This window comes from Scophthalmus maximus, chromosome 9 (assembly GCF_022379125.1).
Source record: "Scophthalmus maximus strain ysfricsl-2021 chromosome 9, ASM2237912v1, whole genome shotgun sequence".
NCBI lineage: Eukaryota > Metazoa > Chordata > Actinopteri > Pleuronectiformes > Scophthalmidae > Scophthalmus > Scophthalmus maximus.
Genome location: NC_061523.1, coordinates 20232270 through 20246884, shown reverse-complemented (window position 1 = coordinate 20246884; position 14615 = coordinate 20232270). Strand labels below are relative to the sequence as shown.

Here is a 14615-nt window from a genome sequence, read left to right as displayed (position 1 = left end):
TTGGCTGTTGTTAAGCCTTATGGAAAGTATGTAGTTAATAGTTAGTTAGTTAGTTACTTTAGTAGTAGTTAACATTACTTCAACATGATTTGGTGTCTGTGTGGCATGCGTATGAATTAAATTCTCCCGCATCAATCGTGAGCAGATTATAAGTTGTTCCCTTTTTGTGAAAATGCATCTGCAGAAATCAGCACTTTGGAAGTGCGAATGCAGCCAATTAAATATGGCTACTTGTTGTTTTTCCCATTCAAACTATGATACGTTCTTACCTTGTGCAGGCCGTTGGACGAGAGGAGATGCGTAAAAGCTCCGCAGTCCCGCGCGTCGCTTCATCCAAATGAACGTCTCCCCACTGCAGCCTCCCTCTTCCCCCTTCAGGGTCATTCCGCTGTTCACGTGTTGATTGTGCGGATGTGTATTGGGGCTGCAGACTTTGCGTATTCGCCCCCTTACAGCAGCCGAGGCTTATCCCCACACCCCCCTCCCTCCCTTGTCAGCTGATTATTGCCCCGCGTTACCGACTCCATCAAAAGGTGACAAGAAAAAAAAGAGAGAGAGGAAAATCTAATTGTGGAGAGTGCAGGAGTCTCAGGCTCAGCAAATCAGCTTGGATGCATTTGGTGTGAAAAGAGAACGAATGTGTTTTCTCTTCGTTTTTGTTATTTAGCAATTTTTGGGAAAACACTTGGACTAACTCTTGATTTAGTTCTCTTTTCATAATAATCCTCCTCCGGGGACATGACCCCTCAGGCCTTCTCCAGCGTGACATCATCAGCTCCTAAATCAGCTCCTCCAACAAGAGGCTGCCATTTCTTTCTTTCCTTTTAACAAAAAAGGAATATCCCTAGTTCGTTTTATGGTGATAACGGTTCCATGTAATCACACAGAGCTGCTAAACCCAAACAACTCTCCATGAAGTGTGCACGGCCGCACCATGCACCACCCCTGACTCGGGACACTTTTATCTGGCTCTTTCTGTTGAGGAGGGGGGGGGGGGGCAGCATTGCGGTTCTAACCCCCTGGTGTCTCCGTTCATGCCTGCAGCCATGAAGCTGCACTCACCCCCCCACCCCTCTCGCCCACCTCCCGCTGTCAGCATCGGCCCACATACCTCTGTGTGTGTGTGTGTGTGTGTGTGTGGGGGGGGGGCTTGTTTGCTCAAGCTTGTGAATCAGAGAGATAGTTTCCCCCAGACCGTGGCTTTGTTTTGCTTTGGCGCAATTTTTACGCACGACAGAAGCGTAACTCGAAGTTACTAAAAAGGGAAGGGCAAACAGAAGCAGACTTATTATTCCGATGTCTGCAACAACAATAAAAAAAAATGAGCACACTGTCTTTAGACAGAAAGAAATAAGAACATAAACTTTAAATAAATGCTGTAATGGGTACTTAAAAATCTCAGATTAGATTAATTAGTCAAAATTTGGATTTAAACCCTTAAATTTTAAGATTTAATTGAACCAAATTATCATTTTTGAAGTGCGGATTACAGTATAATCGACGCTGGGAGGAAGAAAAAGAAAAACACCAAGTCCCTAATTGACCGTTGTCACTGTTGTGTGGTCCCACTCCTCCTGTTTGTTGATTCCCGTGTTATTTCAAGCGCCAGTGACCCGCCGCGGCCCCTCGGCGGAGCGGGGCAGACATGTATTCAGCACTTAATCTGACGGAGCATCTCGCCGCTGTTATGTGTATTGGAGCCGCCCGGGCCCATTGTTTTTCCTCTATAGATTAGCCGCACACACACAAGTACCTCACACACACACACACACACACACACACACACACACACACACACACACGCACACACACGCAATCGAAAGGCTCTATAGACACGACTTGTCATTGCTCTGCACTCCACTAAACGCGACTATACCAACACCGACGATTCAATAAAAGTCTCCTGCAAGCAGAATTGTTTTTGAACAATATATTTACTTCCATTAAATAAAACACAATAGTTTTTTTGGATGTTGAAAAAACAAAAACAAAAAAAACAAAAAACATAATTCCGTACCAAATAGTATACACAGAGCAAAAAAAACAACAAAACAAAACAAAAAAATTGTCGCAGGAACATTTTTGATGCGTCTTTTCTTTTTTTCCCCCTTAAATCCAGAATTGCTACTCTAAGTCGATATTCACACAGACATTAATAATAAATTTATAATATGTTAGAAACACACAACCGGTGCGTTTTAGTATGTACATTCCCTTTTTGTTTGCAAGCAAAACATGATTCCTCTTTTTTAAGTTTTTTTTGTTGTTTGTTTTTTGTTCAGGGGTTTTTTTTTTCTCCCCCCCCCCCCCCCTCCCAACACATGCGTTTGATAAATTGGAACCTGGAGAGAAACTTTTTTTTTTTTAAAAGCGCATTCGACTCGACAAACAGGAGATGATGAAGATGATAGTTCAAATATATATATACAACCTTTTCAGTCAACAGTTAACGTCCGAAATCCACCAGAGGGAAAAAAAACAACTCATGAACCAGGCTTGTGTTTCATTTCTTCTTCTTCTTCTTCGTCACTGTGTGTGAAGACAGTTCCTGGACTCTAACTTCAAACCTTCCCATTGTAAGTTCGACTCCGACCTGCCTGGAGCTGAGCTTGATTCAGTGGTTCAGTCTCTCTCTGTATTCGTATAGCGCCCTTTTGTTATTCTTTTTTTGAAAAATGAAAAAAGTAGCTGTAGTAGTCTCTTGTTCCTGTGGCCGGGCTTGTTAGTGATTACCCACATCACTGCAAAAAAAAAAAAAAAAAAATAAAAAAAAAAAGAAAAAACGACCACCATCACAAACAATTTTTTTTTTTTTTTTTTGTCAAGAATCTTATTTTTCTTCCTGAAATAAATGAACAATTATCGAGGGATGGGATTATATCACATGGTTCTGAAAGATGCTTGGGAATGTTCAAGGGGCAAGTGGCTGTAAATCTCGAGGGGAAGAAAATAATACTAATGCAAATCACATTCCAACCATTTCTCTAAACTTATGAAAAAAAAGTAAAAATGTCTCCCTCTCCCCAGATTTCCTCACCCCCCCCCCCCCCCCCCCCCCCCCCCCCCCCCCCCCCCCCCCTCCAAAAAAACAAAAAACACTTGGAAGCGCCACTGCAGCCTTTGTCGATGGCTCGTTAGGGTGGACATTTTGTCTTCTCCTTCTTCTCCTTTCCTTTTTCAGTGCAGGTAGGCGTTAGACTGGTCTGTCCACGGCGTACTGGCACGCGCTCAGATTAGTCGCCGGATTCTGCACACTGGCGTATCCGAAACTCGAGTGCTGCTTGGCTTTCAGTCTCAGGCTGGCCAGGCTGGAGTTACAAGTGTCCCGGTACACGTAGGGAGGGGTCGGCGGCGCGTAGGGGCACGTCGGCGTGGGCACGCCCGAGTTGAGGGACGGGTTGCTGAGGTTGTTCAAGTTGTTGAGGCCGTTGAGGCCGGAGCCCGGCACGCCCGTCACCCCCGACGGCACCATGCCGGACGTCATGGAGGAGATGGAGTTGGGCGGCGAGAACATGGTCTGCGAGGACAGCGGGTTGACGTTCATGGAGTTGAAGAAGGGGAAGCTCTTGGTGGACAGCGAGGCCGACGTGAGGCCCTTGGCGGCCCAGTTGTTGTACGTGTAGCTCGGGTACATGTCTTCGTAGGGCTGCATGAGTCCGTTGAACTGCGGGCCGAAGCCGTTCTTGCAGAGCTCGGCTTGCTGGTTCCTCTCCCGCTTCCTCCACTTGGCTCGCCGGTTCTTGAACCAAACCTGCGGGAAAGACAATGAGAGAGTGTTAGAATAGTGTATTTTAAGATGAATGTCAAACGACTGCAATTGTTTCTGGGGTTAATGTTAATTCCTATATCCCAATTTTTTTTTTTTATCTCTAGTCTTCATTAATCCTCTTTGATGTCGCCTCTGTCGGAGCCGAATCCACACCGGGGCTGTCAGTGCTCCGTCTTTAACTGCGCCGTGGATGTGTATTCCCCCCGCAGGCTCCCACAAACACGCTGACCTTCTTCACGCGACACCAGGGCGACGGTCGCAAAAAGATACTAAGCTTTGCACCTCTTTCACACGAGCGGGCGAACACGAGCGGTATTCTGTCACCGACCCGAACCCGTTAAACGTTAAATAAACTGTGATTACATCCTGACAGGCCAAGAACAAACAAACAAAATAAACGGGTCGTTTTTGGAGAAAAAAAAAAAGATTGAAGTCTGCCCAGAACCACAAATTTAATTTGCGCCACAATTTAATTATTTGTCACAATGTAATAATATTTAAAGTCTAATATAGATAAACATGTGCACGTTTAATTAAATTGCGCTTTGGACAAGTAGCATATTTAAACGAGGACTATTATTTTTTATTATTATTATTTTGAAGCTAAAACTGTGTCTGTAAATTATTTAAATGGAAACATTTAAGCCGTGCGTAAAGGTTTGCGTCCGTGCGTAATAACCCCAAATGTCCTGGGGTATTTGTAGTTTAACCGGGGCAATTTTTTTCATACACCCCGAGTTGTTATTGTTTCAGACCCCCGGGGAGCAACTCACCCTGACCCGGGCCTCTGTGAGGTTGGTCCACACGGCGATCTCCTCCCTCGTGCTCATGTCCGGGTAGCGGTTGCGCTGGAAGGTGGCCTCCAGCTCCTGCAGCTGCTGGCTGGTGAAGTGGGTCCTCTGCCGCCGCTGCCGCTTCTTCTTGGACGGGTCGTCGGAGGAGTCGTCGTTGTTTTTGTTTTGGGTCTTCTCTTTTTCTGTTGAGAGGAGAGGAGAGATCAGTTAGTTAGTTGGCCAGGGGTGGGGCGGATTAAGGCCTTTTATGAGGGGGGAAAAATAATCCAGAATCCTTGACACTCTTGGGAAATGAATGAGCTGATGAGGAAACGCTCCGATTCATAAAAATAAACTCAGCCAACGGTCTGACGTTTTAATTGCCTTTTTATTTTACAGGATTTGTGTTAATCCGTTGATTCAATGTTGACATTGCGTGTATAAGTAAATACCTGCTTCATTTAATTTGACACACGGAAACTTTTCACTATACAACACCACACACAGGCCAGAGTCGAGACGAACTATCCGAGTTTTAAAATAAATGACAGCCGTTATCTTCTATCTGTGCGTAAAAACAACCCATTTTACACTGAACTAACTGGAGCATCTTTCCCTTGGTATATAGCGAGATGACATTCTGCCGGTGCCTTTGCCGAGAAACATCTGCACCACGGGGCCGGTTCTTACCGACAGACTCCGGGCTGGACGTGTCCGACACGGTGTGCACCTCTAACCGGTGCTTCGAGTCCACAGACCGCTGCAGCGGCTGCAAGCTAGAGGCCATCGCCAGAGCCGTGTAGTGCGTGGAGGCAAGTTTATTCCCTGTTAGGTGGTGGTGGTGGTGGTGGTCTGTGTTTAATGGATCCCTCATAGAGTTCATCGGTAAAAGATCGCAACGCTGGCTGTCAAAGAAAAATCTGATTAAGTCCCCTTAGAACAGGAAGGATAAGCGCGAAGTCCGAGTGCGGAATGTGTTCAGCTCTCCAAAAAAAGAAGCAGAAAAAACGCACGGCAGCGATGCTCCTCTTGCGGTGGAGAAGAAAACCCACTCTTTTCTGTTTGCGCTGAAAAAAATGCTTTTTAAAATGGACCATCGAGCGCTGCCATGGCATGTGGCGGTGATCGGCGGCTACCTCGGCTGACTATCGGAGTGACAAGGACAGGTAGGCGATATTAGATCCAGAGGCAAACACACACCGCGCCGCTCTCTGTTCATTTCAGCTGTTGCCTGCGCTCCCTGCCCGTCCAACACGCGCCTCTATCCAGAACGCGTCCACGTCACCGCGTTGCGCCCGCCCACATTTCCCTCTGACAGGCACGTCCATGTGGATGTGACAGCGGGAACCGACCAACCGGCAGCCTCGCAGAAACGAGATACGGTCCGCCAATGTGGTATGCCGTGCCCCCCCCCCTTCCCAAATAAAAAAGCATGTAAAGAGAGATGGGGAACCGTTGGCGCAGCAGCCCAAGACCAAATAAAAAGGAGAAATAACACAGTTTGGCCTCGTTTTTATGAGATGGGGTCCAGTGGCTCATGCAGCAAAAAGCGACGCATGTTCTACAGCGATGCCTCGAGCTTGAGCCGCGCGCTCTCAGTCTTCTGTCACCCGCAGTTTACTCAGGGACTCGGGATGTGGATAAAAACGAGCCACTGAGAGGATTGTATTGAAAGCACAAAGAAAGGAAGGAAAAAAAAAAGATGCACACTGAATATCAAACACGGCAACCTGCGGCACAATGGCCCTGCAAAGGACGCGATTAAAGGAGGGGGAATAAATGTACATAGCTTCAAAGGGAAGGCGGGTGCCAGCCTGCTCCAAAACGGTCTGTGCGCACTGGTCGACTGACGCTAACTACCAGACATGTACAGTATGTTAAAAAGAGCACACGTGCAGCTCATATTGTGCTGCAGGGGCGGGGGTGCACATCATTTCAAGCCATCACATGTTGATTCAAATGCAGATAAAATAAGGGAGTGGATGGTAAAACAAACACATTCAGTATACCCCACCCTGAACGGTATAATCCTCATATCCAATTTGACAGGTAGAGAGATGGATGTTGTGCGATCTGGTTCCAAACTGACCCGAAGTGTTTGTTTTTTACTGTTACACCACAATCCCCGGATGTTGCAACAAGGAAAAAAAGAAGCAGCATACTATAGTTGTCAAATGAGGCGAACCTCTTGACCTCTGCAGAGCTAAGGGTTCAAAATGTCCATTAAATCAAACCCTGCGCAGCCGCAATGGAGCCACGCGCACTCCGGGTTTGTTGACCACGGATTAGTTCATGCGAGTTCTTAACTGGGTGTCTCTCTCTCCTCCTCGCGTTGCGTTTGGACGACGCACTGTTTTTTCCCTCTCTCTCTTTTAATCTGATAAGACTCTCATTTTAATGAGTTTGAAGCTGATTTGCAGCGTTTTTTTTTCTCCAATCCAGAATTCTCCTAATGATTGTGATGCGTAAAGGCAGAGTTAACACGTTTTAATCAAACAAAATGTGACTTTTATTTTCAAGGTGGGACATTTGAGGGTGGGGGACATGTCAACTGGGTAACAGGTGATGGAAGTCACGGCCTGATTTTTTAAATTTTTTTATTGAGAGGAGGTAGTTTTCACACCAGCGATTAGCAGTGAGAGTGAGAAATTAGATTATGGCTATAGAGATATTCTGGTCATTATTTGTCCTTATTTTCTTATTACATATAACACTGTTGGTGCATCATCACCATCATCATCATCTTCATCATCATCAGATAACACACTTCCCATATCCACGTGGCCGTTTGGAATTGAAGTTACTGGGCTAATCCCATGAAAGCCCCCGATGTATAAATACCAGCACACACACACACACACACACATACACACACACACACACACACACACACACATACACACACACACACACACACACACACGCACACACACACACACACTGAGGAAGCCAATCACCTTCATATACTGTGCAATAAAAACCTTGTTTGGAAGTTATTTTGTAAGAAGGTCGTTATTAACAAGTTTATAATCCTCAAAACATTAATATATATTTTTAAAAATGAATACTCAATAAAAGCACACTCTCGTATTTCTAAACCTCCGTTAAAGTGAAGGTTAAACTGGGGAACTATCATTTTTTCTAATATTAATAATATTGAATTCTCCAAATGTTGGCTGTAAAAAAAAAAGGATAGCAATAATAAAATGATAATTCCTGTGTTTTATTTGAACAGTCTGTTGCTCCATTTTTTTCCTTCCCCCTCCCCACTGTTCTACTAAACTTGAAGTGGATTATCGGTTCCCTCTTCATTTCTACCTGGTGGATGCTTTATCTCTCTTGTGCGGATTACGGGCCTCCGTCATACGAGGGCCATTAATTAGCAATTCAGTCAATACGCGAGGAGACGACGAGGCTTTTTTTTTACACGGGATTAGAGGGAGACATCACATTCCTCCATTAGTGTATTCCTCCTCACGGACGGGGCTCTCATTATACTTTTTAGTTTTCCCCGGAGTCGATCCAACGAGCGCCGCATAATTTCTTTTACAGCAGCACAATGGTGACGCTGCCGTGTGTCCATGCCCCCCCCCCCATCCATCCCCTTCGTTTTATTCCTTATTATTCATAATCAATGGTCGTTCACACGGTGCCGCTCATGTGCCATGACGACCCCGCCTGCGCGCAACGAACCAGAATGAGACGTTATCGGTGATTCGTTTACGACCCTAACAAGAACTTGATGGGATTTCCTTTTTTTTCTTTTTTTCCTTCCGCTAGTGGAGAATAATTAATAAATCCCATGACTTTGTCGCGCGGGGTTTCCAGCTTTTTGTTTAGTCCTGTTAGGGATGTTAGTTTGAGGGAAAGCACCATTTATGAAGATTGATTGGTGGTGAGGATTATTGGAGATGCTGCATTGGAGTATATAGCCTGCGTTTTGTTGCAGCAGCCATTAGGACCGACTCTACTGTGCCACAAAATATTAATAATAAGATTAATAAAAGATCATACAGGCTTTAATTATAGCTAATAACAATAGCTGCGTCGCTGTAATCCCTATTAATAAATCCTGAGATGATGCTCTTGCGTTTTCTGCCTGTAGCTCTGAAGCTGCAGGTCCGCGTGTGACCAGCAGGTGTCGCTCTGAGACAAGCGAACAACCCGGAGTGACCTCATCGCCGACCGGAGATCTGAGTAACTGAGACCACCGAGCGTTTCAGAACAAACCCCTCCAATACACTCATCACCGGCGAAAGGAACAATCTGAGATTATTTAGTGAGAATTCAAACAACAGATGGCTGATTATTTTTATTTTTTATCTTTTCAAATTTCCTCTGGAGAAATCGGCGTTATTTTGCTTTTTTTATTTTGTTATTTTACTAAAGATGTTGAGCTCGTTTTTTTGAGAAAAATATCACACGATGATTAATTTGCCACGAGTTGTTCAGCACCACAGCAGCTCTCTTACTTCAAATAGATTTGATCAATGCCACTCCTGCAGGTGCATTTAGAATTGCATTACTATTAATTGTAATTATTATTTTTGTTATTAGTGTAATGCAGACTTGTCAGAGGATGTCCACTAATCTGTTTGTATTATTTTGGGGGGTTTTCGTAACATTTAACATATATTGCCAATTGTTATCAGGAATATGGAATAAAATATTCTCTGTAATTAATAATCAGGCAGCACATTTGGAGAGAAACACACACTCACAAATATTTATAATCTGTGTTGCTGAGATAATTTTGCGTTTATACGTTTTTATTAATTTCTATGCAGATTTAAAAATTAAAATTCTAGACTAATGCTTGGTACGATGTTTAAAAACCCCCAACACCCTCTGTTTTATATATTATTTCTGTACATCACAGAGAAGCATCGCATTGATTCTCCGGGATCAGACACTCACTCACCTATTTGTGCGCAGGTGGTCGCCAGTTTGCGGCAGTGGGAGTCCATGATGGCGATTTGAGGAAAACCGCTTCTGTGGAAAAAAATAATAAGACAAGAAATGAGCCACAGTTTAAAAGAAAGAAGAAGCGGTGAACTGTCACACGACTCTAAAGGGTTAGACGTCATTTCAAGTCATCCATCAGTTGTGATATCAGGAGCAAAGCTGCTGTGCCAAGAGGAGTGAATGCGTAAAAATGCGAAAAGGACAAAGTTGGCATGGTGCAGCGTTGGCGCACTGTTGTTCCACTGTAGTTCGCGAAAACGTGCATTTTTAATGGGTCTACAGTCCTGCTCGGAAATCCTCACACTTTAATTTATGAAAGAGATGCGTCAGGGATGGATTTATTTGCAGGCTTTTTTTAATTTTACTTGTGACCTTGTAAAAAAAACAAACCTGCTCGTGTTTCTTGAAAAAGCTTCTTTTGACTGGACGAGAAATAAAAGGAAATGAGTGGAAACAAGAGGATTTTTCTTAAGAGAAAAAATGTCTAATCTGATCAGTCTCATATTTTTTTCTCTCTCACTTGTTTAAAACTCGCTCGTTCGTCATTTCATATATATATATATATGTATATATATATATATATATATATATATATATATATATATATATATATATATATTTTTTTTTTTTTTTATTATTTCTCATCCGCGTCAGATTTCGTTCTGCACAGTCTTTCTGCTGTCGTGTATGAAACCCCTCCGTGTTTTGCACGAGCCCCACGTCCCCTCGTGTCCGCGGTGCAGACCGAGCTGCCGCCGCGACGTGCCGCGACTCCGCGCGCTAAAATCACGGGATTAGAGTCTGATTGAGATGTCTGTCGGTGGGATATTACAAAATTCATTATCGCAGCCCCCTTCATACTATACCTCGATATGAAGTTACACAGATGGAGGTTTTATTAGCCCAGACTCACACTGTTTGCTTATGATAATTCAAGTCGGGGGGGTTGGGGGGGGGGGGGGGGGGGGGGGGGGGGGGGGGGGGGGGGGGGGGGGGGGGGGGGGGGGGGGGGGGGGGGGGGGGGGGGGGGGGGGGATTTGCATGCAGTCATGCTGTTAACCATTTTCCCCCCAGTTCTTCTCTTCACCTGCTCCACATCATCATCATCTTCTTTAATTCAAAAGATGCAGATATAATTTCAGGTTAAGTTTTACACGGTGTGTATTCCTATGTTACCTATACCTGCTCACCCCCTTCCTCCTCAATCTGCCCCCCCCCCCCCCCCCCTTCCTCTGCAAAATGAAAAAGTGGGGGACGGGGGGGGGGGTCAGGCTGTTGGGTGTAAGGTCATCAAATACGGCTTCGTGTTATCTAATCAGAGAGATTTGATGAGGGGCTGCCTCCGATATTTCACCCTGCCGTCTCCCCCCCCCCCCCCCCCCCTGCAGTTATTTATACTTTTGTTTTTTTATTGTACTTTTATTTTTGGCGTGTCAATTTTCATCACTGAGAGATTTTTTTTTTATTGTTGTTTTGATCAACATTTGAAAATAAATCAGTTACAAAGTGGATTAAAGGCCTGTATTTCCCCCTTAAATATGAAAATATGAAAAATATCTAATAGAGCCTGAATAAATAAAATGCATGATTCATGTTAAAAATTGACTTTTAAATTTAAAAAAAACCCACGACATTATTGTGGTAGTTTGAAAACACGTGGGGCAAATTATAATTTCATCAATTATAAATGACTGGGGATCAGCTATGTCTTCAAATAAATGTATTCAATATAATAACAATAATGAGAGTGATACTTATAATAGATACTAATAATCATGGTATAGTTCAGTGATAATAAATATCTATATATCTTTTCTCTCTCTCTCTCCATCTAATAGGGAAACTTCCAACCCTGGCGATTTAAACTGTACACGGTGTGTCCGTTGCAATATCATAATCGCTGAAATGAATCTCGCCTCATCCCCCCCCCCCCCCCCCCCCCCCACCACCACCACTTCACGGACCCTCGCCGCTCTCAGCACCGACACTTGACGTGTGAGTCGGTGACTCCCCGCCATGGCACCGGGCCCACAGCCGCGGACAGAAACCTGGCATCGCGTCGCCGCTGCACTGGGCTTCACCTCTGAAGTCCACACCGCACTGGAGCATGGGGCCGACCTGCAGCAGCCTTTCACACCGGGAAGAGGAATCGACTGTAGCCTCCGACCATATGGGCCCGTTATTAATTGGAAGGCGCGACGGACCGTGAACGTCTCACCGACCCCCTTTTGCCTACATTTCGTTTCCACTATATCACAAACGGATGCAGAGGAGGCTGTAGGAGGCAGCTGGAGACACTTTATTCTCACTCCCTACGATAAATGAAGTTGCTCTTTCTATTTGAGCTGTTCAGAAGAAGCTTGTTCACATTTATGTTCCATTTTAAACCGGGCGCATCAAACCCATATGCTCCATTTCTGTCCATGATGCCTCTGTCCAGAGGACAGAACTGTCAACCGCTCCAACCTCTCCTCCCTTTTCTCTTTCTTCATTTCTCTTCCCCACACTCCATCACCCCTAACGATACACACCGTTGTCCCCCCCCCCCCCCCCCCCCCCGCTGACCTGCCCTCACATCACTTCATGGTCCTTTATGTTCCGCGCACTGCGCAGCCTTTTGAAATTCACACCAGAAACGCGCAAAAGAAAAAAAAAACAACAACCCCCAAAACAAACCCACCCGAGGTGGAACAAATTGCTCCACTTGCATGAACTCGCATCTGTCCCTTTCCCTTTTCTCTTTTAAGTGCATGTGCTCCTTCCCTACGGAACTCACCAGTTGTGGACACCGGTGTTGGGCGGTTCGGCTTGTCCAGCCGTCGGCGTCTTGGTAAATCCCACCGTCCAAGACGCAGCGCTCCCGCTCGCAGCGTGTCTCTGCAACAGCGAGGATCCAAAGAGGATCCAGTAAGGAAACAAAAAAAAAGGAAGGAGAAGAAGCTCAAGTCTTTCAAAGTTTCTGTCCGGAAAATGTGCGCGCTGCTCGGATCTGGCTCCAAAAACCAAGAAGAAGAAGAAGAAAAAAGAGGAAATCGCAGCGTTGCCCTTTTTTTTTTTTTTTAGGAAAGTTTCATTTATGCGCATAAATAACCATCTGTTTACAGCGCGAGGAGGAGGAGAAGAAGAAGAAGAAGTGTGTGTGTTGCGAAGGAGGCGCGTTTCATCCGTGTCTCTCCCCTTGGTTCGTCCTCTTCTGTCCTCAACAACTTTTTTTCTCCCTCATGGAAAGACGCTCCGAGAGTGGCGCAATATTTTTCCTCCTCCTTTTGAGCTCAGAGAGAGAGAGAGAGAGTGTGTGTGCGCGCGCGCTTTAAAGGGGTGTGTGTATGTATATGCATGCGCCTGTGTGTGTGTGTGTGTGTGTGTGTGTGTGTGTGTGCAGTCCAGCAGAGGACAAACTTAGAGCCTCTCCAACAACAATCGGACAGAAAACGCGCAGAGTGGCATCTTAAAAAAAAATAAAAAAAATCACACAAATGTTTAAAGGAAAAAAACCAAAAAAAAAAACCCAAACCGCACGACGTCCGTGTGAGCCCTCCCCGACGCGTCTGTCGTTGCACTGCACCATCTGAGACGCGCGGAACACAGAGGATGGATCAATTTGCCCAACGAACGCAACCTGCAAAACTTAGAAAACACGCTTCTCTGGATCATAACCTCTCGTGATATGCATAACGATGACCACAGATGAATTGACTGGATCCACCCGGAATTAGCAGATTCCTTCATCGGCCCTGTTCCACACACTGTTGTCGTCAGCTCAATAGGAGACCAGTCATCGCCACATTAGGGTCGCCATTAGGGCAAATCAGGTCCCCGTTTCACATGTCGTGCACACCAGAATATGTTGAATATTTAGAGGTGGATGGAAAACAGGAGAGTATTTAAATGGCCGCGCACTGGGCTCCTCCAGGGCCAGACAGACCGCTGGTGTTGCGGATTTATGTGCAGATGAAGTGAACAGCTGGCTCGGATGCAAATGTTCTTTTATAGATCCGTTTCCTGAGATACAGACTGATTTTTTTCTTCTTCTTCTTTTTTTTTTTTTTTTCCATTCAGCATCTTAAGTGAGGGAAGCAGCAGCAGCAGCAGCGCCGGACGTGGGGCCTTGCGCGCGCTTCCCCTCGCCCCCTAATCCTTCTTTTACATTTTTAGTCATACTCCCCATTAAACCCCTAATTAATGCGCACATCCACAGGGGAATCTCCAGGCAAAAAAGGGGACACTGAAGCAAAACGTGCGCATCACGCACATCCACCCGCCCCCCCCCCCCAAAAAAAACCCCAACCCAAAAACGTGGTGAATCAGAGGCTCCCACACACACACACGTGTATAACAAATGCTCGCAGCAATAAAACGCGTAATTATATGACAGTGGATGTGGCCAGATTCTTCCTTCTGCTTTGTCAGGACTATAAATACATTAAGACGTGCCCTTTTCTTCTTCTTCTTCTTCTTCTTCTCCAGCTCATAGACTGAACATGCAGGCCCGGGGAAGGCCATGACGGCTGTTTTTATTCAAATCAATTTCCCACTTGCGCAAGGACGCGTGCGTGGAGTCAAATGATAAACAACAAGGGGGAGTTGGGGGGGGGGGGGGGATAAATAAAAATCATCTTATCTGCCAACAAGGCTCGTTTTTAGTACTGCGCAATTTGACCCGTTTGCCTTTAATATTGGATTGTGATGTGGCGCACGCGCGCGCGCACGCACATCTTCTGCATCGTGCCCATCTTCAAATCACGCCCCGCCTGCACAGCGTGATGCTTCTGCTCTTATTCCTCCTTATACAAAAAAAAATTTAAAAAAAAAGAAGAAAGAAAGAAAGAGAGAGATGGAGGAGTAGGAGGAGGAGGAGGAAGAAGTGGAAAAAAGAAACCAGACACGAGCCTCGTCGTTCTCACGCGGAAAGGTGCAGAGGAATGCCTGGAGTTCAGGCGAGGGGCTGGCGGGGAGGAAATCTTTCGCCTCGGGGGCGAACCGCCGGCTCCTTCTCATTTGGCGCGCTCCTATCGATTCCCCGGTGTCGTCTCCGGGCGACGCACGAGGACACTTGACAGCATCTTCTTCCCCCCTCTCTGATGGGCCTGATGTGATGCGTGAGAAAC

General features: G+C 45.5%; 1 protein-coding gene across 2 annotated transcripts; it reads right to left on the bottom strand.

The window, feature by feature from the left end:
• Positions 1-3087: 3087 nt before the first annotated feature.
• On the bottom strand, positions 3088-13752 carry pitx2 (paired-like homeodomain 2). Of its 2 annotated transcripts, XM_035649579.2 has the most exons (4): positions 12284-13752; positions 9464-9534; positions 4543-4745; positions 3088-3751 (listed from the first exon to the last, which is right to left on the bottom strand). In XM_035649579.2, the coding sequence occupies exons 2-4, from the start codon at positions 9507-9509 to the stop codon at positions 3194-3196; spliced, it is 807 nt and encodes a 268-aa protein (XP_035505472.1). In that variant the 5' UTR covers positions 9510-9534; positions 12284-13752; the 3' UTR covers positions 3088-3193. The 2 variants fall into 2 exon arrangements, with proteins under 2 accessions (XP_035505472.1, XP_035505471.1); XM_035649578.2 differs by lacking the exons at positions 9464-9534; positions 12284-13752 and adding an exon at positions 5233-5947.
• Between the last annotated feature and the right edge of the window lie 863 nt (positions 13753-14615).